The 23454-nt window shown below is 42.7% G+C and overlaps 2 protein-coding genes across 2 annotated transcripts in view; one reads left to right on the plus strand and one right to left on the minus strand.

The window, feature by feature from the left end:
• Positions 1-6: 6 nt before the first annotated feature.
• DHX8 (DEAH-box helicase 8) lies at positions 7-13829 on the plus strand. The gene is made up of 23 exons (XM_057379514.1): positions 7-326; positions 669-754; positions 1343-1415; positions 1758-1843; positions 2430-2539; positions 2643-2954; positions 3243-3387; positions 3880-4083; positions 4400-4487; positions 4830-4927; positions 5444-5591; positions 5909-6090; positions 6528-6722; positions 6922-7107; positions 7611-7821; positions 8139-8320; positions 8997-9137; positions 9393-9548; positions 10194-10331; positions 10754-10882; positions 11891-12087; positions 12226-12405; positions 13066-13829. The coding sequence occupies exons 1-23, from the start codon at positions 215-217 to the stop codon at positions 13283-13285; spliced, it is 3579 nt and encodes a 1192-aa protein (XP_057235497.1). The 5' UTR covers positions 7-214; the 3' UTR covers positions 13286-13829.
• Positions 13830-16125: 2296 nt separating this feature from the next.
• Positions 16126-23454, minus strand: part of ETV4 (ETS variant transcription factor 4) — a 10635-nt gene continuing 3306 nt past the window's right edge. Inside the window, 8 exon segments of the mRNA XM_057379515.1 lie at positions 16126-16666; positions 17435-17536; positions 18593-18765; positions 19119-19187; positions 19282-19356; positions 21488-21732; positions 22064-22210; positions 23396-23450. Coding sequence (XP_057235498.1) covers positions 16445-16666; positions 17435-17536; positions 18593-18765; positions 19119-19187; positions 19282-19356; positions 21488-21732; positions 22064-22210; positions 23396-23450 — 1088 coding nt within the window. The 3' untranslated portion in view covers positions 16126-16444.

Here is a 23454-nt window from a genome sequence, read left to right on the forward strand (position 1 = left end):
TCTGTCCCGGTCTCTCCGCTCTGTCCCGGTCTCCCCGCTCTGTCCCGGTCTCTCCGCTCTGTCCCGCCCCCGGCAGGTCTCTCCGCTCTGTCCCGGTCTCTCCGCTCTGTCCCGGTCTCTCCGCTCTGTCCCGCCCCCGCCTCTCTGTCCCCGCCCCGCCCCGCTCCCGTCACGGCTCCGCTTCCGCCGCTCTCCGGAAGTTTCTGTGGCGGCCATGGCGGAGCTGGCGGCGGCCGAGGAGCTCGCCAAGCTCGAGTACCTGTCGCTGGTCTCCAAAGTGTGCACCGAGCTCGACAACCACCTGGGCATCAACGACAAGGACCTGGGTGAGCGGGGCGGGCGCGGCCTGAGGGCGGGCGGCCGGGGAGTGTCGTGGGGAGGGCCGCTGGAGCCCTTTCTGTTGGGCCGGACGCGTTTTGTGAAGGTGTTTTTCGAATTTAGACGAAAAAGAACAGTGTTTTTTCTCAAAAATACTTATCGTGAGCCTGAGGGAGCGCTTGGTTGTTGGCTCCCAGGGAGGGGGCTGAGGTGAAGCCCCCTCGGGCCCGCAGCGGGCACAGGGCCTGSCTTGGTCCCCGCGCTGCCAGAGCACCTTCTGTCCCCATGTGCAGTCCTTACMCAGCTCTTTAGCTGCTTGCTTTAATTTACTTTATGCCTTTTCCTCACAGCCGAGTTTGTGATAAGCCTTGCTGAGAAAAATACCACGTTTGACACATTTAAAGCGATTCTTCTAAAGAATGGTGCGGAGTTCACTGTAAGTGAGACCTGAACGTTATTTATGTTCTTCTTGTTGTGGTATATTTTATAGAGCTTTCTGTTTCGAAGAGAGATTTATGAGAAGTGATTATTGCTTTTCTTCAATTGGAAAACTATGTACTACTTAACTTCTAATGTTCCTGCCTCTCCTTCCTCCCCTTTCCTCTTATTTTTTAAAATATTTGTTGTCTTTGAAAAGCATCTTCCTGAGGACTTGAACTGCTTACTGTTTGTTAAGCATATAAAATATGGAAGAAACAACTTTTCGTGAAGGCAGATGTTGTCATAAGTCTTCTTATGATGTTTATATGCTGTGATTATTGATTCCTCAGACATAAGTGTAGTTGGTATAAATGAATGACTAAAAATGACTAATGGAAAAGTCACTTAGATTAAATTAGTATAATAATTTTCAGGTTCAGCTTATGCCTTTTTAGATGTACACGAAGTTCAGTGATATTTTCTAAAAATCAATCTGCATCTTCAGAATTGAGGTTTTTCTGTCCTGCGAATAAACCGTCACTCGTGCATTGTAATAATGAAAGTCTTGCAGTCATTTSTGAAAGTTTTTTATTAACTTTTTCAGGATTCCCTCATTAGTAACTTGCTGCGTCTCATCCAGACAATGCGGCCTCCAGCAAAACCATCCACGAGCAAAGGTACGTGGAGCCACTGGCTCAGCTTTTGGTGGGATTGATGCAGTTTCTATTTTAGTCTTGTAAGGTAAATCCTATTGCTCCATGAATCTTACTGTTGTTATTGTGAGTGTGCTGCTCAGAGTATTCAGTCTTTCACATATTCACTAATAATCAGAATTTTATTTGAAGGAGGGTAACACAGTATTCCTTGAATTGAATCTCTGTAAAAACTGTATTAATCTTTGTGTTCAGATGAGAATTAAACTTTGTATTAAATTATAGAAAAATCAAGAGTGAATTGTTGCAGTACTTGTAAGCTTTGTATTTCATTGTGCCTTTTTTTTTTTTAAATCTCAAAATCAGAGGCAGTTGTCAAACCCAAATCAGAGAAAGAGAAGCTGAGGGAATTGTATCCAGCCCTTTGCAGGCCAGACAATCCCAACATCAGGGTAAGGTGATAATTTCAGATTTCTTTTGTCACTGTGAAAACTAATTCTTCTTTCTTTCCTAGTTAGTTTCAACCTTTTTTCTTTGTCTACTGCATAGATAAATGTGAACTATGAGAAATTAAGTGTGGAACAGGAAGGTTGATGTTACTACACATTGATGTGTGACTGCAAAGAGTAGCTGTTAGCAATTGCCATATTGATTCTGTTTGGCAGAATATGTGGATGATGAGACTCTTGTRACATGAAATTTGTACCCTGGCCTYCCTTACATAAAGTAAGGATGTGTTRCAAGCTAGTTAAAAATTTKTATATTGAGATGCTGTGACACACTTGCATTTTTTATTTCTGTAATAATTTGGGGCATTGAGATGGAGCTTTGTTTTGTATAAAAGCAGAATTGTCGCAATATTGTGGCAAAATAGGGTGAGAGCTTTATTACTTTTTTTCTACATCACAAATTGAGTCTGATTTCTTTTTATCTTTGACTCTTTCTAAGTAGATACACATATGATGATTATTCTTTAATTAATTCTTTGTGATAGGCTTTTTATCAGCCCTTTTACAGAACAGTTTTCTGGTTTTGCAGAATATGCTGGATGAAGATGATGTGAAAGTGGCAGCTGATGCCCTGAAAGAACTCGAAGCTCTGATGCCCAGTGCAGACAGGCAGGGCAAGCAAAGGGGCAGCGACCATCGGTAGGTGTCTGGTATGTGTGGAGGGAAGATTTCAGCTGTCATTGCCTGCTCACTCTGTTCTGAGGTGGAAATTCACTGCAAAGATGGAATATTTGTTTGTTAGGGCGAAGAAGAGGAAGAGGAGCCGAAGCCGGAGCAGGGACAGGAAGCGAAGRCACAGATCTCGCTCCAGATCTCGTTCCAGGACTTGGGATAAGAACAGGGGAAAATCCAGATACAGGTCAAGGAGCAGAAGTTGGAGTCCCAGTAAGGACCGTAAGGATCGAGACAAGTACTATGAAAGGAGCCACGAGAGGTGGAGAGACAAGCACATAGACCGTCCACCAGCTGAGGAGCCTTCCATCGGGGACATTTACAAYGGCAAAGTCACCAGTATAATGCAGTTTGGATGCTTTGTGCAGCTGGAAGGACTGAGGTACCATTTGGTGTTCACAATAAATCTGCTCCTATTTCAGCTGAGTTTTCTGCTAATACCTTCAAGATATTATGAGGCTATGCTGGGCTTTGATGTCAAGCTCAAGGACTGTTTCAGAAAAATAAATTTATAGCAGAGAATGATAAAATTCTCATTACAAAAACCAGTTTGCGAGCCCATACAAACAATCAGTTGATAGCAAAATATTTTAATTTAGATTCTGAATGGTCTGAGGGACTGTCAATCCCTCTCATGTGCCCCTCTCATGCCCCTCTGTTTCATCCCCAGGAAACGTTGGGAAGGCTTGGTCCACATCTCAGAGCTGCGACGAGAGGGACGGGTTGCCAATGTTGCTGATGTTGTGAGCAAAGGACAAAGGGTGAAAGTCAAAGTGTTATCCTTCACTGGATCCAAAACCAGTCTGAGCATGAAGGTACAGAGATGCTAAAATTCTTAAAATTATGCCTCTTTTTGCTATATTTTACTCTTTTTGCTAGAAACCAATACACAACCATTCAAGTGGGAGTTAAATACAGAACAGTAACTCAGTTTTTAAGTGGCCTATTGTTGTTTACTTGTTTTCTGTAGGTTCATAGTTTTGATGCAGCATTTCTAACAATTTCTTGACTTGACATGATAGCAAAGAGGCAGGGCATGGCAAACTTCAAGCTGTTGCTGTTTGTCATCCTTTTTTAGTAGGAGAGAAACTTTTAATTTTAAACTAAATCRCTACTATTGCCAAGGCAGAATAGAGTGTTCCACACCTGGGTGGAACTAGTAGTGCCTGCTGAAAAAAATATCAAGCCTACAAACCAGCATTTTCTGTCAATGGGCTGTTAATGACATTAGAATGTCATTAGAATGTCCAGAATTGATAGGTAAGGAGATGTGTAGAGCTGATTGATAATCAATCCATCTAAYGTAGGATGTTGATCAAGACACTGGAGAAGACTTGAACCCAAACCGTAGGAGAAACCTGGTTGGAGAAATCAATGAAGAAACCTCRATGAGAAACCCAGACAGACCCAGTCACTTGTCCCTGGTGAATGCTCCAGAGGTGGAGGATGACAGCCTGGAACGGAAACGTCTCACCCGAATTTCAGACCCGGAGAAATGGGAAATCAAACAGGTGTGTGTTGCATTCAGGGAAATAAGATGTCAGTCAAAGTTGCCAGGGAGTTTTATGAACTAGGATACAACTCCTGGATTAATTTATTGTGTAACTTAGTCCTTAATTGCTGTCTTCTGTTTTGAGACTGCTTCGATGCAATTTGGAATAACAAAAGGACTGTTGGTCAGAGGCTGGATGATTGGGATGAGGTGTGCCAGGATATAGGRCCATTCCTTTGTTCCTGTTTTACAGGAATAGGGTTAGAACTGAGTCATAGATGTGAGTTGTGGTCATTCATGGGGACATACTCATGTTGTATTCATCCTGTTCCCAGATGATTGCAGCTAATGTGCTTTCCAAGGAAGAGTTTCCTGACTTTGATGAGGAGACTGGGATTCTTCCTAAAGTCGATGATGAAGAAGGTAATATTTCCCAGTAGTCTTAGTATTGTAAATTTTTGTTTTTCTGGATGTATTTTGATTCCAAAAGGTATTGGTGATATAAGTAACTGCAAAGCATCTCACAATTTGCTGTCATCTTGTACATTTGGAACTAGAGTTCCTCTGACTGTATTATTGGAGACAATTATTAGATTATTATTATTTGGATGTGCCCTTTCTGTGCATTTTTATTTGCAGTGTTTTCACTTGTAAAACTTTAGTACCTCATAACCAAGAATACCCAGGAAGCATTGTTTGAAGAGGCACTTTTACATACCCAAAATATGTTTCTCTTTTCTATAACTTATCAATTGTGGATTTTAGATGAGGATCTTGAGATTGAGCTGGTTGAAGAAGAGCCACCRTTTCTTCGAGGTCACACTAAACAGAGCATGGATATGAGTCCCATTAAAATAGTAAAGGTAAGAGATTTACAGGGCTAAAACCAATGTTCTTGATTTATTTAAGTAAATATTTGGGAATTTGTTTATTTTCCCATCTGCACATTACTGAGAGCCCTGAAAAACATAACCATTGAACTGAAACTCCTTCCTTATAAAGCTGGGTTCTAACTTAACTGGTGACAGCGGAATGGAATAACAGAACTGAAATTCCATTTTATATAAGTGTGTTAGAATATACTTTTCTCTATTCCAGTTTTTCTTATCTTTTAAAAGTAGAAGGTAGAAGAGAAATGTTTTTTGCTGGTTGTGCCCATAATCCTTCTGACTGGACAGTGTAAGGATGCTCCTTATTAGTTATGACCATGAAAGTGTATGAGGCTAKCCTAATGGAAATAATCCTAAAAATCTAATAAACAAAATTTAATATTTTTAAAGCATTTTCAGAAGATGTTTCTAAAGGACAGTGGCAACAGAAAGATAATTGAAGTTGAAGGAATGGGATAGTGCTTGAAGTYTTTTCTTCTTGCTTTCCAGAATCCAGATGGTTCCTTGTCCCAGGCTGCAATGATGCAAAGTGCTTTAGCTAAAGAGAGGCGAGAACTTAAACAAGCCCAGAGAGAAGCAGAGATGGATTCTATCCCCATGGGCCTCAACACACACTGGGTGGATCCTCTCCCTGATGGTATGTGTGAGCACAGGTAAAACTGTGCCTTTTTTATGCTAGTTGAGCCACACGGGAGAAGTGCCTTGATATTTTGTTTGTCTGCCACACTTTAAAAGTGAATCAAAGAAGAAATGYTTTTYCACTGAMATGGAAATAGGAATGTCAAGGGAAGTGTACAAGTATATCCCGTAATAGTGGGGGTATACGTGAAGGAACTTAAAAAAACATTTAAACACACAGAACAGAAGGCCTGGATGGTGGAGCAATTGGAGCAGGATCATCAGGGTCTGTGCTGYATGAACCCAGGTGTAATGGTGAAATTGTTTCTGTTCTAGTGGATGGAAGACAAATAGCTGCAAACATGAGAGGTATTGGGATGATGCCAAATGATATCCCAGAGTGGAAGAAACATGCTTTTGGTGGCAACAAAGCTTCTTATGGCAAAAAGACCCAGCTTTCCATCATTGAACAGAGAGAGAGCCTCCCAATYTTCAGACTGAAGGAGCAGCTGATACAAGTAAGACTCTTGAAAAAGCATTCTGGTTTGAGCAAGCAGTAATTTATAATAGTCTTGGTTTAGCTTTTTGGCAGGTGAGTAGCCAGCTGATAATTTGAAGTGCAGAACTTTAAATATGACACAATATATATTTATATAAACATAATATGTATTTTAAAGTAATATATAACTGTATACTTTAATAAAGTCCCAGATATTTATTGATGTAAGTCAGAATTGATACTAAGATCATGTGGGCAAGGGATAAGTCAGCTGAGCAGTTCAACAGGTTGCTGATTTGATCAGTAGGAATACTTYTATGATTTTTGGTCTGGGTCAACTGAAGCAAGAGCAATAGGTGCTCAAATCTAGTCCTAGACAGACCATGCTAAATTTGTTTGGTTTGTTCTGKTTTTTTTTTWAATTTTGACAAGTTTATGTTTTCTGACCTTTTCTAGGCTGTGCATGACAACCAGATTCTGATTGTTATTGGAGAGACAGGATCTGGGAAAACAACCCAGATTACTCAATACCTGGCTGAGGCAGGATACACCTCGAGAGGRAAGATTGGATGTACTCAGCCTCGCAGAGTGGCTGCAATGTCTGTTGCCAAGAGGGTGTCAGAGGAATTTGGTTGCTGCTTGGGACAAGAGGTGAATTTCCATGTTGAAGAACATGCCAAAATAAGCATGAGGAAAAGTAGGAAAAACCAGTACTGGAGCTAGTTTTCTTGTGTGTCCATGTATCTATTCCCTTGTAGGCTCTGAAGTGAGTTTGTGGAATAATCAAATTGAGAGTTAACGAGGCTGATARTTGTGTAAATTTTGTTTCTGTGCAACTCTTTCCTTCCAGGTTGGCTACACCATTCGGTTTGAAGACTGCACTAGCCCTGAAACTGTCATCAAATACATGACRGATGGAATGTTACTGAGAGAGTGCTTGATTGATCCAGATCTGACCCAGTATGCCATTATCATGCTGGATGAGGCCCATGAGAGAACCATACATACAGATGTGCTCTTTGGCCTCCTGAAAAAGGTAATGCAGTAAAAATTGKATTTTTACTGCTTCAGTGTCCTCTGTGTGGGTAGGAGAGCACAGGCAAAGGGGAGGTCACACGAGTCAGGTTCATACGTGTGCTGCAAGAGTCTCTTCCAAAGCAGAGCAAATGCTCTGTAAGGGTTTGTGGACTGAATCTTGGTGAAATGAGCCTCTGTGTGAAGGCAGAGCGAGCAAAATGCAGCAGAAACAAGGAGAATTGGCCATCCTGGGTGTTCATAATGGTGGATAAGCAGGGCAGTGTTCTTGCTTTGTTCATCTTTCTCTGCCAAAAGCTTTCTTGTGATAATRCTTCTAAGAAAGGCTTCAAATGGGATCCCATGGTCAATTTTCTGAAATTCTGGGTACTGAGATGAGCTGCCCCTTTACTCAGATATTAAAACACCTTATATTACTGATTATATTTCTCTGACTTTAATCAAGTGCTATATGTTAATAGTTCCAAAGGCAATAAATGACCTGAGAACTTTGTCCTACCACAGACAGTGCAGAAACGGCAGGATATGAAGYTGATAGTGACATCAGCAACTCTGGATGCTGTGAAATTCTCTCAGTATTTCTATGAAGCACCAATCTTCACAATTCCTGGCAGAACGTACCCAGTAGAAATTCTGTACACAAAAGAGCCAGAGACAGATTATTTGGATGCCAGTCTGATTACAGTAATGCAGATCCATTTAACAGAGCCACCAGGTGAGTGGAGTCTTGGGTTGTTGGTGATTTAAAGACCGCTAAGTAAGGTCTTTCTATAAGTCATGGGTCATGTCAGTAATGTGAACAAAATGCTGCCAGGACTATCCTTTCTTGTTTGCAAATACAGTAACTAAAATGTCAAAAAAGTTGGGTGAAAAACTGAAGTTTGTTGTTTCTGGCTGARAGTTGGTGCTCAAGGGCTAACAAAATTTGGGGATCCTTATCAATAGAAATGGTGAGGAATGGGAACATGGTAATGCAGGAGTTGTACTAAACAGAATTGAATCTGTGGATATTCTCATTTACTTCCTGTGCAGGTGACATTTTAGTCTTTCTAACTGGCCAGGAAGAGATTGACACTGCCTGTGAAATCCTCTATGAAAGGATGAAATCTCTAGGACCTGATGTTCCAGAGTTAATTATCCTACCAGTATATTCAGCTTTACCCAGTGAAATGCAAACCAGGATCTTTGACCCAGCCCCACCAGGGAGCAGAAAGGTAATTTAATCTGTGTGCCTTCATCTTCTGCTGATGCATTTTAATAGTGGGGTGTATTACACTGCTGAAATGATGCAGTTTTTGGAGAAAAGAGGATTTACAGCTTAGAGCAAGTTTTTGGTTGTATACATACCAAGTTATTTAAGTCTTTGAAAGGATGGATAAAAACATCTGGTGTAGCCAATCTCTGGAATGTTCTTGGTGTGTTATTTAATTCTGTCTTTAAAGGATTCTAACTTTAGTTAATCTTAAAATTTAAATGCAGTTCCTGTTGGATGGAGGTAAATTCCTACCAAGCAACTAGTGAATATCTAGAGATATATTCTCAGGAAGATTTTTCTCTAAATACAGGCTGTGTCTTGAGTGATAAGTAGAAATCTTCCTGAAGTCAGTGCAGTCTGCTTGCAGGCTTTCTCTAGCTTTTAACTGTGGATTTTTTCATGCTTTTCCCTTTTTGCCCCAAATTTTAAGCAAAGGTAGATACTTGAAACCTCTCCATCTTTGTGGATAACATGTCCTTCTGTTCCCTGTGAACACACTTCTCCTTTCAACATTAAATTACAGTGATTGCATGTATACCAAACTGCACATATTACACCAATAGATGATGTTGAATGGTGGGGTTGGCTTGGCAGCCTGACACAGAGCTGATGCTGACTCAAACTGTGATTTGCAGGTTGTCATTGCCACCAACATYGCAGAGACATCTTTGACAATTGATGGAATCTATTACGTAGTTGATCCTGGCTTTGTGAAGCAAAAAGTTTATAACTCCAAGACTGGAATTGACCAGCTGGTGGTGACACCAATTTCACAGGTAGGTATTTCTGTGTTTGGCTGTCCCCCTGGGTGTTGTGTCTTGCCAATGTGGCATTCAAGCAATATGAGCAAAATGAGGCAATGATAAAACCTCATTTTTGATAGCTCCATGTGGCTCCTTGAGACTGTGCCTAAGGAATACATCCTTTCCTGTGTTGTATTGAAAATTTTTCTGTCAATACAAATAAAATTGTGAATAATTATTTTATTTTAATTGTTTTAACTGTTCACTGAGATGCCTTGTTACCTTTAGGCTCAAGCAAAGCAGCGTGCAGGAAGGGCTGGGAGAACAGGCCCAGGAAAATGCTACAGGTTATATACAGAACGTGCCTATCGAGATGAAATGCTGACCACCAACGTGCCTGAAATCCAGAGAACAAATCTGGCCAGTACAGTGCTTTCCCTGAAGGTAGGTGTTTCACCAGCTTGTAAAAACCCAGCATGATCATTGTTTCRATAAATGAGTGTCAGGAAGTACTGCTGTAATTTCAGGTCCTTCTAGTAAGCAGAGGTGTTTTGGAAAGGAGACTTCAACAGAAGCAATTCTCAGGCACTGGGCTTGCTCCTGTGTTTTTCTGTTGAGGATTATTCTGTTGGATATCCACCTAAATTATGAATTTAAAGAGCAGTAACATTTTCCTATGTAGGGTACATTTATATTGTTAACAGATGAGACACATTGTTTTAGAGTGGGTTTAGAGCTGCAAACTTGGTCATGTCTAAGTGTGTACCATCCCTCTGTAAGTCTGTGAACTGGATTAACCCAGTCACAGCTGGGAAAGCTCTGGGAGTATATTTAATGTCCTGTGGAGGTGTCAGGCCACACTGCTTTACAAGGCAGGAAGTCATCAAAAGSAGCATTTAGCCTGTGTTTCTCAACTGAATCATCTTGCTTGTTGTGTGTTTGTGACGGCACCTGCAGTCAGGATAAGGACATGAGGCRGGGATTGCTTAAACATTTGTAGTGCCTCACTGTTTGGTGCTGTATCTCTGGTTGGAGTTTGTTGTCTTCCTTCTCTGCGCTTTAACTTTGGTTTTCTCTGATCCCTCCCAGGCTATGGGCATCAACGATTTGCTGTCCTTTGACTTCATGGATGCTCCCCCCATGGAAACTCTGATAACTGCCATGGAGCAGCTCTACACCCTGGGAGCTCTGGATGATGAGGGGCTGCTCACTCGACTTGGGCGCAGGGTAGGCAAAATAAAATAGCTCTGCCCACTGCCTGGGGTGCCAATATTTAGGGGATGACATGAAACAGTCACAGCAGGCCTTGCCTAGTATTGTTGTTCCCTTTTGTTGTTACTCCCTTGTGTTTTATTGGTAGCTTTTCATTTACCACAGGCCTTCTGCTTTTTAAGGAGCAGCTATAGTGTTCCTCCTTATTCATAAGTTTACATTTATGAATGTCTGAAAATTTCCTGTAAACATTGGGATATTCTTGTGATAGTGAATACAGACAAATAATTTGCTTCATGTTGAGTAAAGTTATTCTGGGTCAAGTACACCTCTTTGGAAAGTAAATTTGAAAGAAAGGGCATTACTTTTTTTTTCACTGAGCAGACTCAATGTTTTTCCAAGATGTCACAGAATGCCCTGACACATGTTTCTTGCAGATGGCAGAATTCCCCTTGGAGCCCATGCTGTGTAAGATGTTGATCATGTCTGTACATCTGGGATGCAGCGAGGAAATGTTGACAATAGTCTCCATGCTGTCTGTGCAGAACGTGTTCTACAGGCCAAAGGTGAGGCACTGAGCCAAGACGCAGCAGAGTTACAGTCTGGATGGCTTTGGTGAGAATGTCTCAGGGGTTAAGAGGGAGCATGTTTGCCAAAAGAAACCTGGTGAAACAGACCATTTGCGTGTTCATTACTTCTCCGATGTTCTTGTTCATTTTAGGGCCTGTAGCTGCAGCATAGGCAGTTTCTTTGCAGATGGGAAGGTAGAAGTGAAAAGTCTTAAATCTGTCTCCCATTTTCCAATAAACATGTACAGCCTAAGTCAGTCCCAGCTCTGAAGTTCAGGTTGCCATTGCATTTTCAGATACACAAAAAGTGTTTCTTCTATACTGTGCTGCTTTTTTTTTTAACACAGTGAACAGCAGACTCTGCTGTGGTGGGATCAGGTTTGTCTTGGACCCATTACTTCTGCAATGTAGTCTGTTAACTTCAGTTGTGATCTATGTGGCTGCAGTATTTGATTCATGTTTTATGTGCAGATGGGAGAAGTGGGAAGTGGTGTGTGGATCACCAGGCTCAAACCTACTGCTGCAGCACATTTCTTGATGAGTAACTGAAGTTATTTCTAGAGCAGTAAGAAAACTAGTTCAGTGTGTGCATTTCCTGCAGTATAAATGAGCCACTTACTTTGATGTGTTCTTTCAGAATTAAGGACTGAAATTGAATAAAATGTTCCAGTAAAAAAGAGTTCTTAATCTTTTATGGTCAGGTCCTTTTCACCCTCAGGAGAATCTTTAGGAGAGTCGACATGAGRTCTCTTTGACAAGAACAGTTGTAGGCTTTCATGCATGCATAGTTTTGACTTCGAGTAGCTCTAGTGAACTTTAGAGTCTCATCACTTGATCCTTAGTCACTCACCACTCAACATTTTGTGTTGTTTAATCTCATATCATCTGTTTCATTATAGGTTTAAAATGTCATGGTATGAATCACAAGGAGCCTGTGTCACTCGTATTTTCCTGGGATTTTCTCCATGACGTAGATATCTGATTGATATGTGTTTTATGTGTTAGGATAAACAAGCACTTGCTGATCAAAAGAAAGCCAAGTTCCATCAAACAGAAGGTGACCACCTCACCCTGCTGGCTGTGTACAATTCCTGGAAGAACAATAAGTTTTCAAATCCCTGGTGCTATGAAAATTTTATCCAGGCCCGATCCYTACGCCGGGCGCAGGACATTCGCAAGCAGATGTTGGGAATTATGGACAGGTAAGCATGTCAAGGACAAGAACTGACTTTGTTTCTTACTGTTCTTACATTGTAATAGCTAAAGAAAATATGCCAAACTAATCTTGGTAGCTGCTTTCAAATCTGGAAATGTTTTCTTCTCTAATTCTTGTGTGGCAGGCACAAGCTGGATGTGGTTTCTTGTGGGAAGGCGACAGTCAGGGTCCAGAAGGCCATTTGTAGCGGTTTCTTCAGAAATGCAGCAAAGAAGGATCCCCAGGAAGGTTATCGGACACTCATTGACCAACAAGTAGTCTACATCCACCCATCCAGTGCTCTCTTCAACAGGCAGCCAGAATGGTAAGAGAGGCAATAGCATGGTATTTCCTGTTTCTCTTCAGGTTTTATAAACAAATCGTGGTGTGTGCTGTTTGTGGACTGCAGATCTGAGCAGAGGATGCTGATTTCTTAGCAATGAGCAGAGTGAGGAAAGTTTCAAGTCTGCTTTTGTCTCTGCTGCAAAATTTAGTGCCTGTGCATAGATGAGACTGACTGTTGGAGACAAAGCCAGGCCTGAAGTTTGCAGTTGTGTGGAACTGAGCTTAAAACACTTAGTGTTTGAAGAGGGAGAGAGGATTGTTTTAAATGAAATGAAGGAATTCTGTGCTGAAGAGTATTGTGAAGCAGGAGGGGGAAAATAGGGATAGTTCTTCTGGAGTGTGCACTGTAGCTTAAAAGGAGCCTTTTGCTGAAGAAGATAAAGGAGATAAAAGGAGCAAGCTTATCTAGTTCAGTGTGTGCATATGCTTCCTGCAGTATAAATGAGCCATTTACTGATGTGTTCTTTCAAAAACAGGGACTGAAACTGAATAAAATGTTTCAGTAAAAAAAGTTCTYAATMTTTTATAGTCAGGTCTTTGTCAGGCACAGGAGAATCTTCAGGAGAGTCCACATGAGGTCTTGTCTTGTYGCTTCTTGTTTGGAAAAGCTGATTYCCAGAGCTGCTGTCCCTTTTYRCAGGGTGGTGTATCATGAGCTGGTGCTGACCACCAAGGAGTACATGCGTGAGGTGACCACGATYGATCCTCGCTGGCTGGTGGAATTTGCCCCAGCTTTCTTCAAGGTTTCTGATCCCACCAAGCTGAGCAAGCAGAAGAAGCAGCAGCGGCTGGAGCCCCTCTACAACCGCTACGAGGAGCCCAACGCTTGGCGGATATCGCGCGCGTTCCGGCGGCGGTGAGCTCGGCTCCCTCCTGGACTCTGCCTGCTTTTGCATTTGTGGGATTGGCACTTTTGCACTGTTGCCAGTGTCCTGGAAGACAGACACTCCCAGGAAGCTCACCTGTGCCATGAACAGGGAGTCAGCTTTGGCAGAACAGGAGCTCAGGGGGCAGCCCAGCTGTGGCACAGATGTGCTGCAGCTCCACAGGCCACTGCTGCCTCTCACAAGKGGGTCTTGGAGCACTTTAGTGATTCCCCTTCTATGAGACAGAATCTAAGACTCAGAATTCTGGGCACTGAGCTGAACAACACAAAAAAATAGGGGTTAAAAACTGGTTGTTCACCAACCTGACTGYGTTCTGAGTGACCAAATAGAAGCTGAAATAGTTTGTGTCTTTACCYTGCTGAAAGGGATTTATTTCTACTTCCACTCGTGTACAGTGGCTGCCTTTTGGGAGCAGCCTGTTCTCTATTTTACCTWGTTTATGCATTTTCCCATTCAATGTAACTATTTGTTTTTTATTTAAGCCATACGTAGTGAGATATTTAGTATCTCTGGCTTTGGGATAAGGCAGGAAAAATTCTTGAAACCCAGTTAGAATGTCCATTATATTTGAACAATGGCACAGTCCAGACTGCAAGTGTTCCCCTTCATCCCCATCTCCTGGGTGCTGAAGGCTGGTTATCAGCCAGTAATTACCACATCCCCTCTGCAGCAGGGTTCCATCTGGAAATGTAAGTGGTTACAGATGTTTAGACCACCTGTACAATGTGACATATGCTTTATTTTCACTAAGAATGTTTGGTGACATCAYAGCTGTTGAGTTTTTGTAATAGAATGAGCTCTTACAGCTAAAATGTCTGTAAAAATTGTGTGAGTTTCTTGTATAAAAAGAAGATGACTGCCCACTGTGTACTATGTCATGCCCAAGCTATCTGTAAAATATTTTTTCTGTTGCTAACAGATGAAACTATTTGACTCAATAGCTGTGGAAACCTTATTTTTTCCCAAAGCTGGGACATTTGCTGAAATTATTGTTGAAATGAAGAGAATGAGTCTGGGGTGCTTTGGGGATGTTTGGTGATTTGTGATTCCTTCTCAGACTTCTCTGAAGCACTCTAAAGTGTGTGTCCTGTGTGAATGTGACCTTCTGGGGTTGGGTGGGGGTGTTTGACAACTGAACCAGTAAGGGAGGACTCTGGGCAGGGTCTGCTTCTAACCTGGCTTGTGGCCTCCAGGGATGGGTGTTCACCCCTCTGTACCACATGTTTTGAAATCACTCAACCAGGCTTTTAAAGTGAACCTTAAATCAGTAAAAAATATGTATTTTGTTGGGGATCTTTCAAGCCTGGTTGTGAATATGGCAAGGGAGCAAAGTGTTCATTTCTTGAACTCCATTGAGATTCAGGAATAAAAATCCATCCCTGATCCCTCTGGATCAGCTTCCCAAAGCTGTGAGCTGGTGCCAAGATGTGCAAAGCAAGCTCAGGAGATGAAAGAGGACCAGTCAGGGAATCAGTGGAGTTGCACTGGCCCAAGACAGACCAATTTATTCATGATAGTATTTTTACACTCATAAATAGTAAAGGCAGCTTATAGCAAAGGAAGGGTTCCCCATCACCCTCGCTTCTGGGTGCACAGGGACTGTGCTGGCCAGGTAGGTGCAGGGCAAGGCAGGAGGGTCAGCAACTGTCAGAACACCAAGTCTCTGCCCAGGGCCTTCAAAGGCATCAGCAGAGCAGATTGTTCTGAGTCTCTGGCCTCTCCTCAGGCAGGGAATGCTGCATTTCATGGCTCTTGCACTCAGGGACRAGGCTGGGAGGGTTGGCATTAGCCATGCAGGGAGAGTCATCAGGGGAAATCAGGCTTGCAATCAATATACAGAACTTTCTCTACAGGCTACCATGCTGGCAGGATTGTAAGTGCTCTGTATTCAGCAGCTGAAATACCAATCTGAAGCAGTAGACAACTTTTTCTGTATGGGTACACTCTACTGCTCCTTGTCTTAACTGGGAATGTGGTAGAGCTGCTAATAAAAATGAAACACCACTTAATGAGGATGTGGTGTCCATTGTAAATGTTTACTTTTATGGAAAACCTGCCAGTTTAGTGAAGTTGCATATGCTGCCTTGGACTGCAGAGAGCTGCCTTTTCAACACACCAGAATTCCCCTCAAACATGCAAACATCTGTGGGGTTAGTCTGAATTCCTATATTAAGATCTATGTGTGGTTTAGGTTACTTTGTATGGCATTTTTAATCACACCTCCACCAGCTTCTTCTGTCTTGCCACAGACTTTTCTAGCCAAGCCCAGGGTGGGCACACTCTCGAGCCTGACAGCTCTTCAGATATCCTGAGAATTTTTGTTGGAGAAGTTTTTCAGTTTRGAAAAGCCACAACACTAGACTGAGCTGGTGTCTCAGGCCTTGCTGCTTCCCTGCCTGAGTGTGGCATTGGCTTTGAGCTGTGCCCCAGACCAATGCAATCCAGCTCCTTTGTAGTTCCCCTAAATGGTTTTGGGCTGTGTCCTCCAGGACTGCTTTAATCCTGGCCAATACCTGCCCCTACCCTGCTCAGAGTGCCTAAACACCAAAATCTCCTGGCAGGAACAAGGAGGTGATAAGGCAGGAGCATGCACAAACAAGACAACAGGGATTCCCCAGGAAGGCACAAAATCAGTGACAAAATCAGGACAATCACAATTGTCCTGCAGCCATCCTGGGAAGAAGGTGAGTCAGACCTTCAGAATTCCTCTGGTCAGAGCTGCAGGCAGGTCCTGCAGAGGTTCAGTACTGGAGGAATGGAGTCAGCGGCAGCATTGTAGCATTCTCACATTAGAAAAAAAAAARGSYTKGGGGGTCAGCATCWCCTCCCTGTGCAATGAGAGGGATTGTGCCCGGTGTGTTTGATCTGTCTGCAGGCTGCTGAAGCTGTAGTTCTGCTGCATAGAAGATCTCTGCAGGGCTGAGAACGTGCCCCATCCTGACATTTTGAGAGTTTTACCCCAAGCACATGAGAGCCCTGTCTGCTGTTACCCACATGGCTCCCTGAACCCTTGTCCTGCCCAAAGCAGGGATCCCGAGTTTAGTGCTGGCCTGGAACAGCACCGAGCCCAATTTCATACCACCCATCATCTCCTGTGCACAGCCAGTGTGGCACAGCGTGCTCCCAGCAGGGCTAGTAGCTGTAGCCTTTGCTGTAGAGCTGAGGAGGGAAGCTCCCAAAGTCTGGCAGGTAGGAGCTGCTCTCATCCAGGTGAGAAAGGGGCACGGTGTCCTCGTCGCTGATCTGCCGCTCCAGCTCCGCCCTCAGCGCCGGCCGCTGCTGCTCGGGGAAGGCCATGGAGAACAAAGCTTCGGGCTCACACACGAACTTGTACACGTAGCGTTCCCCGGCCACCTGCAGGGAGCAGAGAGGAGCAGAGAGCTGCAGGATCAGGGGCAGCACTGGGCAATGCTGCCCGGCACCAGGGAATCACAGAATCACCAGGGTTGGGAGAGACCTTCAAGGTCTTCGAGTCCAACCCCTGCTCCAACACCTCAACTAAACCACAGCACCAAGCCCCACATCCAATCTTTTTTTAAAACACATCCAGGGGTGGTGATTCCACCACCTTGCACAAACATCTGCCTGACCTGAGACGTGTTAGAGTTGTGAATTTTTCCCTGTGCTGTCCTCTTGTTTCTCTGCTGCTCTGACCTCCCCTGGAGCAGCTCCTGGGAGCTGGGATGCAGCTGACCCTTTGTCCAGGTCACAGCAGCAGCAGTGGTCCCTGGACAGTCTGTACTGTCACARTCTGTGACAGTCACACTCCCCATCATCTCTGCAGTGCTCTGGRTGTGCCACACACCATCCCTGCCAACAGGACCAAGCTCCAGGCAGCCTTTCTCTCCCAAGGGGAAGGACTGGTTATATCTCCTTGAAGCTGCATGAATTCCAACTCTCTGACTGCACACATATACAGAAAAAGAAATAAATAATAATTCCTCCTTTGTTGTATTTCTCACACATTGCCTTCTGCTTTTCACTACAGAAAAGAGAAGTTTTGGGGAGAGGAAGCTTGGGGTGCCTGGCTGGCTCCAGGACTTTCTGTCTGTAGGACTGCCAGTGTCAAACAAGAGAAGCAATACTCAGAACATGAGGTTTTCTGCTGCTGTGCAYACTGACCTTCTGCATGATGCCTTTCTCGTAGTAGTAGCGAAGCGAGCGGCTCAGCTTGTCGTAGTTCATGGCTGGCCGGTTCTTCTGGATCCCCCAGAGCCTGGCCACCTGCAGGACAAAATATCAGACTGTGGGAATGCCTGTGAGCCCAGCCCACAGAAAAGAACATTACCCAGCTGCTTCTCTTTTGATGGATGGCACCACGAGACACAAATTTCAATTTATTATTTCAATATATTATTTATTATTTCAATAATAGACTCGTCACTAATTTGGCAGCTTTTTAACGTGAGTAGAACTCAARCACTCTGTGTCACAGAGAAATTCTGGTCACTACAGAGCTCATTTACTGTCACCATTGCTCCTCACTCTCCAGAACTGAAAGCTTGAGGGTGCTAAAGGGCTGCTTTATCCTGTTACACTTAAAGGTCCCCACGTTTATCAGGAGATCAAGAGGGAACACTCTGGAAGAGATCTGTGCCTTCCTATTCTTACATGATTTTCATCTTTGTCCACAAGACTCAGAAATCTGTTGTAAGCTGATATCAACCTGTTAATACAATTTCTCTGCACTAAAAGTGTCCATAAATTCTGATAATGCAGCAAGAACAGTGCTAAATGCAGCTCTAATTGGAACAAAATATTATAGGCACATCTCCCAGATACTGTCAGGTATCCCTGCTTTTTTTGGAATGTGGCAGCATTTGAAATTACACTTCAATTTAAAGTTTTAACATTTTAAGTTAAAGTCATTTTGATATAAAGATAGACTAGGACATGTCTKCTTCCAGATTTTTATGAAAACTTCTGCAATGGTAGGGTTCAAATCTCATTATCAGCCTCAAGCATGCAGCACGATGAAACAGCACAGGTCACTGCAAGCTTGAGAGTGAATTATCCAGGGAAATAAAAGCAGTGGATAATTTGACTCAGTGAATAATTCAGGTTCTAAACTTATGTACATGCAGCCTTTCTTAAACCTGGTTTTTGTGTCACTCAAGTGATTTGACCTCTTCTAAAAACCTGGAATTGCTGCAGGGTCTAGTGAGTATCACTGGTAAGCAGAAGCCTCACAGGGCACAGGAAAAGCCCCTTGAGAATCCACAGCCCCAGAAAGAGTGATTGAGATTCCCCTGAGCCTGCAGAGAACCTCGATGTTTTCACCTCTTCTGGCTCAATGAGCTTGAACTCCATTCCTCTCCCAGTCCAGGCAATGAAGTGGGAATTGGTTGGGTTGTCCAAGAGAGCCACGAGGAACTGCCAGAGCTGGAGCGATCCCCGTCTCTGGTACGGGGGTCCTTCCCTGTACCCTCCACCTTCCTGCTTGATGTCTCCTGCTGAGAAGAACAAACCAGATGTTTCTAAGGATGACAGTGCAAAAACCACTGGGGGAAAAAGGAAAAAAATAACACAACCCAGCGCGTTTCACAATGTCACAAAAGTTTGCCTGGAATATTTTAGTTTATATTAAAAGAGTGGCAAACTCACAAGCAGCTCTTCCAAGAGCAGCTCTGACACATCACAATTAAGCTACTTATGCTGAAAAAGCTCAAAAAAGCTCAGAAAATGGAATATCAAAAAACTGGGTACAAGCACACCTGCAAGAACAGTGTAATGAGCCAAGTGGCTCAGCTATGGTGATGAATAACCCTGTCTTACACCAAAACTCCAAGCCATTCTTTCTTCCCACCTTCAAATTTTTCTGGAACCACACAGACATCGTCAGGGAAGGATCTCATCTGCTTGTCATAGCTGCAGCCTGRAAGAGAAAACATCAGCAGTCCCAGGCAGCCAGGGTAGAACCAGAGAGCAACTCTGTGCAGGGAAAAGAAAACAGCCACTGCATTTCTCACCTAAWGTATCCTCTGTGTTTGAATGGCTTGGATAATTCTCAGCGTTTATGTACATGGAAGGACAGTCAGGAACATCTACAGAACAATTAACAAACAATTAAAATTGATTAAAAAAGCCAGGTGGCAGGATGCTCTTGTTCCCYAAGGATGAGTGGGTGAGTGCAGCTGTCTATCAGAGTCCTCTTGGGGCCTCATGAAGGGTTTGTGTCAGACTGGTGACTACAACTTCATCTGCATTATCCTTCCAGTCATGAATGGGAGTAGTAAATGTTTGTGGCACCATCACACACCACCCTTCAGAGCAGCCAGGACAGCCAGCCAGTCACYTCTACATCATTTTAATACAAAATCTTGGACAACAGGCTACATTTGAACCTCTCTCCCATCTTAGTTTAAGATAACTACACCCATTTCTGTTTTCCCAGGTAAGAAGGCATTACATTTTCCCATGATGTACATGGAGAGCTGAATGTATCTGCAAACAGAATTTCAAAAAGGTAATTTTATATGTCTCAGGTTTCCCTGGCTTTTTCACATCACGGCGAGGCATTCTTGCAGACAGTTTAATAAATAAAAAAGAAAAAAAAGAAGCCATTGTTAAAAACAAGCAGGAAGTCTGTTCATGATTCTCTGTGTAGTGTAGGGTGCTGTCTGTGCTCTGCAATTTGAAAGATCAAATTTGTTTCTTCTGTATCTCGTGTTTTCTGAATGGAATTTATTTACTGTACACAGCTGAAAAGGAAGCTGTAACTGGGAGCTTTGGAAAGATTTACATTTCCCTCACACACCTGTGCCCAGCCATTGCTTCCAGGAGATTATTTTGCTGATGCTCAGGGAAGAATACTCTGAGCTGAGAGAATGGGTGTTATTACAATCATAAACTACTCTCACAAAAAAAAAGCATTTTTCTGGTTTTGCACATTTTGTGAACAGAAGGACACAGTGGAAATGTAATATCAGTACCACCACAGCAGTGGGTTCTGTACTCACGGGAGATTTTTATTTATGTGTTTATTTCTGCTAGAGGAAACAATTCAAGATGGCCATTAAAATATCAGGAAAGCAGAAGCAACATTCCCTCTGAAAGAGGGAAGTTTTTGTCATCTCAGAGCAATGAGTCTTTGGGCAGGTCTGCAGGAAAAATAAGATTTATCCCTTGTGGGAAAATAAGAGGATCCCCTGGTGGTTCTGGCATCATCAGAGAGGTATTTTTGGCATAATAAAATATTTTTCTCTTGTCTTTCCTTGAAATCTCTGTTCTCTGTACCTTGTTTCTATGAGAAGCTGATATTCCAAGGGACACCAAGCATTACCCTGGCACTGAGCTGAGCCCACCCAGAGCCCCTTTCCTCTGCCAGGGCTCAGAGCCCTTCTCTGAAAGGATCCAAGACAGTTTTTCTGTACAAGGTCCAATATATTTGATTCCTTCCCTTCTGTTTCCCTTCTTCCTTTTCAGTATGATTTCTTCAAAGCTGACCTCACTTATTTTCTTCTATCTTCCAGCTCACAAATACTCCCAAAGACAAAAACTCCCTGTAAAAGTGGAGACATAATTTCTTCATTTCTGGTGGTGTGAGTGGGCTGAGCAGGAATTTTGAGTCTCCCTATTGGCTACTTATTCCCTTGGGGGRAAAAAAAAGCATGCTTTAATCTGATTTGAATGGATTTAACATCACCTCCTACCTTCTATCTTGCTAAAACTTCCAATTTTAGAAATTTCACAAAATAAAAAAAGGAAAAAAAAGGCTTTGTTAAGAACAAGCAGGAAGTSTGTTCATGATTCTCTGTGTAGTGTAGGGTGCTGTCTGTGCTCTGCAATTTGAAAGATCAAATTTGTTTCTTTTCTGTATCTTGTGTTTTCTGAATTGAATTTATTTACTGTGCACAGTAAATAAATAATTATAATATATATTATATTAATACATACACAGTATATAAATTATAATAATTCTAAACATTAAAATAATTCCATAAATTATAATAAGTCTTTCTTAGAACATGGTGAATGTCCCAGCCTTATTTTGGGTGCAGTGAACAGACAGAACTGTTTCATTTTCCAGCTGCAGAGCCAATCCACATCCTCTTGATATTGAGCTACTTCAAAACTCCAAGACCACGAGTCCTGGATGTCCCCCAAGGGGTTGAAGATGCTGTCCACCCCTCTGTGCCCGTTGTGTGCAGCCAGGAGGAGCTGGCACTGCCTTACCTGAGTCGTACACATAATCCACCTGCTCCTGTTTCACCACCACAGCTGCTGGGTAACTCTGCCTGCTCCCTGCCTGCTTTGCCTGCTCGTACTGGGGGTCCTGCTGCTCCTGTTTGAAGCCCTCCTGGGGGTACTGGAGGCAGGGTTTGGGCAGCTGGCACCGGTAGGCAGCAGGGTTTTCCTGGGCCATGCCCTGGGAGGATGGGAAGGATGGGCACATCTCCACGGGTGGCTGATAGGCAGAGCTGGAAGGAGGGAGAGGATGTGAGCCTGCTGCTTTCTTGGCTCTCTGATTCAGCCCTGGTGCAGAAAATCCCTCAGCCTGGAGCTGCAGGAGCTCCCTCGTGGCTGGGGCAAGGATAGGAGCCCAGGAAAGGATGGTTCCTGCACAGCCCATCATCCACAGGGTCTGACAGGGTCAAGGTTATGAATTTCAAACCCTGAATTTCAAACCTGGGGGGTCCCACTGGAGGGGATCCTGTGCTCCCTGGGAACTCACCACTCCCACTCCCACCTTCCTCCATACCCAAGGAGGTGATTCCTCACCAGCAGCTGCCTCTCCTGGCAGGAACTCACCCGTTTTCACTGAGGTATCCACAGCTGGGTGCGGGGTGGGGTGGCCCCACAGGGCTCAGGAAGCTCCTGTCCTGCCTGGGGAACTGTGGCAGCGGTGACTGGAGCAGGGCTGCGGGGCTGGGGGACTGGCTGGGCTGCTCGTAGGCACTGAAACAACCAAACACACAGAGTTACAGCTCTCCAAAAAGGGCTGGGAACCTGTCAGAGGCAAACATGCAGACCACTCCCAGCACAAACTCCCTGCTCTCTGATTGTGGGTGGACAGCAACAACCCCTCAAGCAGAAATGCAGGGAAGGTGTCTGCTGGGGATAAGTAAAACCTTATAAAACCTTATAAAACCTGATAAAACCTTATAAAACAAGGCCCTTGTTACCCCTGTAAAACCCCTGCTCTCTCCTGTAACTTTGGCCAAGCACAGAAGGACTCTGGGAATGACTCAGAGGTGAAAAACAAGTTCCATAACCTGGAAAACAAATACAGAGCTGGTGAGAGCTCACACCGTGGTGTGTCGTGGCTGGTTCTGACCACTGCGTGTTCCTAACTTGATTTATGTGGTTGGCTCAGATGCTTTGTTGTGTTTCACAARAATGTAAACACAAAACAAACCAACAGCTTAAAGAGCCCTGGGTTTTGGCAATAAATGTCTTTGCATACCAGTGTGGAGTCCGAGCCTCAGTCCCTGTGTTATACAACATATAAAACAATATGTGGTATGTATTATATATAGAATTTATATTATATATAATATCTATTAAATAAATTATATATTATTCAATTGTTTTAAATATTACATAATATAGTAAYTATATTACATATTAGATAATATATTCTATTAAATAGTATTACATTTAATTAATTGTTTTATTTATTATATTATATTAATATTATAATGTACGATGCTATATAAATGATGTATTATATGTTATACAAATTATATAGAATATACTATATATATATAAAAATATATATAAAATATATAATATATATAAATATCTATAAATATATAAACTATATAAATTTACAAATATATAAAATATAAAATAAATAAATATAGAAATCATATAAATATATAAATATATAAATATATAAAATAAAAGTAGAAAATATTATTATATAGAAATATTATATTATATATAAATATATGAATATAGAAATATATAAAACATATAAATGTATATAAATATATAATATATGATACAATGAAGATATACAATAAATTATAAATAATATAAACATATTATAGTGATAATATTATTCCAAATAATAATAATTCTAACAAATAATGCAGTAGCAGCTGATTTCAGGACAGCMTCTCCAGGCTGTGACCTTACCTGGCGTAAAGGCACTGCTCACTGCTGGGCTGGAATGGCTGCTCATGGCTGCAGGACAG

Source organism: Malurus melanocephalus, unplaced genomic scaffold (genome assembly GCF_030028575.1).
Source record: "Malurus melanocephalus ecotype Western Australia unplaced genomic scaffold, MMel_1.1 scaffold_411, whole genome shotgun sequence".
NCBI lineage: Eukaryota > Metazoa > Chordata > Aves > Passeriformes > Maluridae > Malurus > Malurus melanocephalus.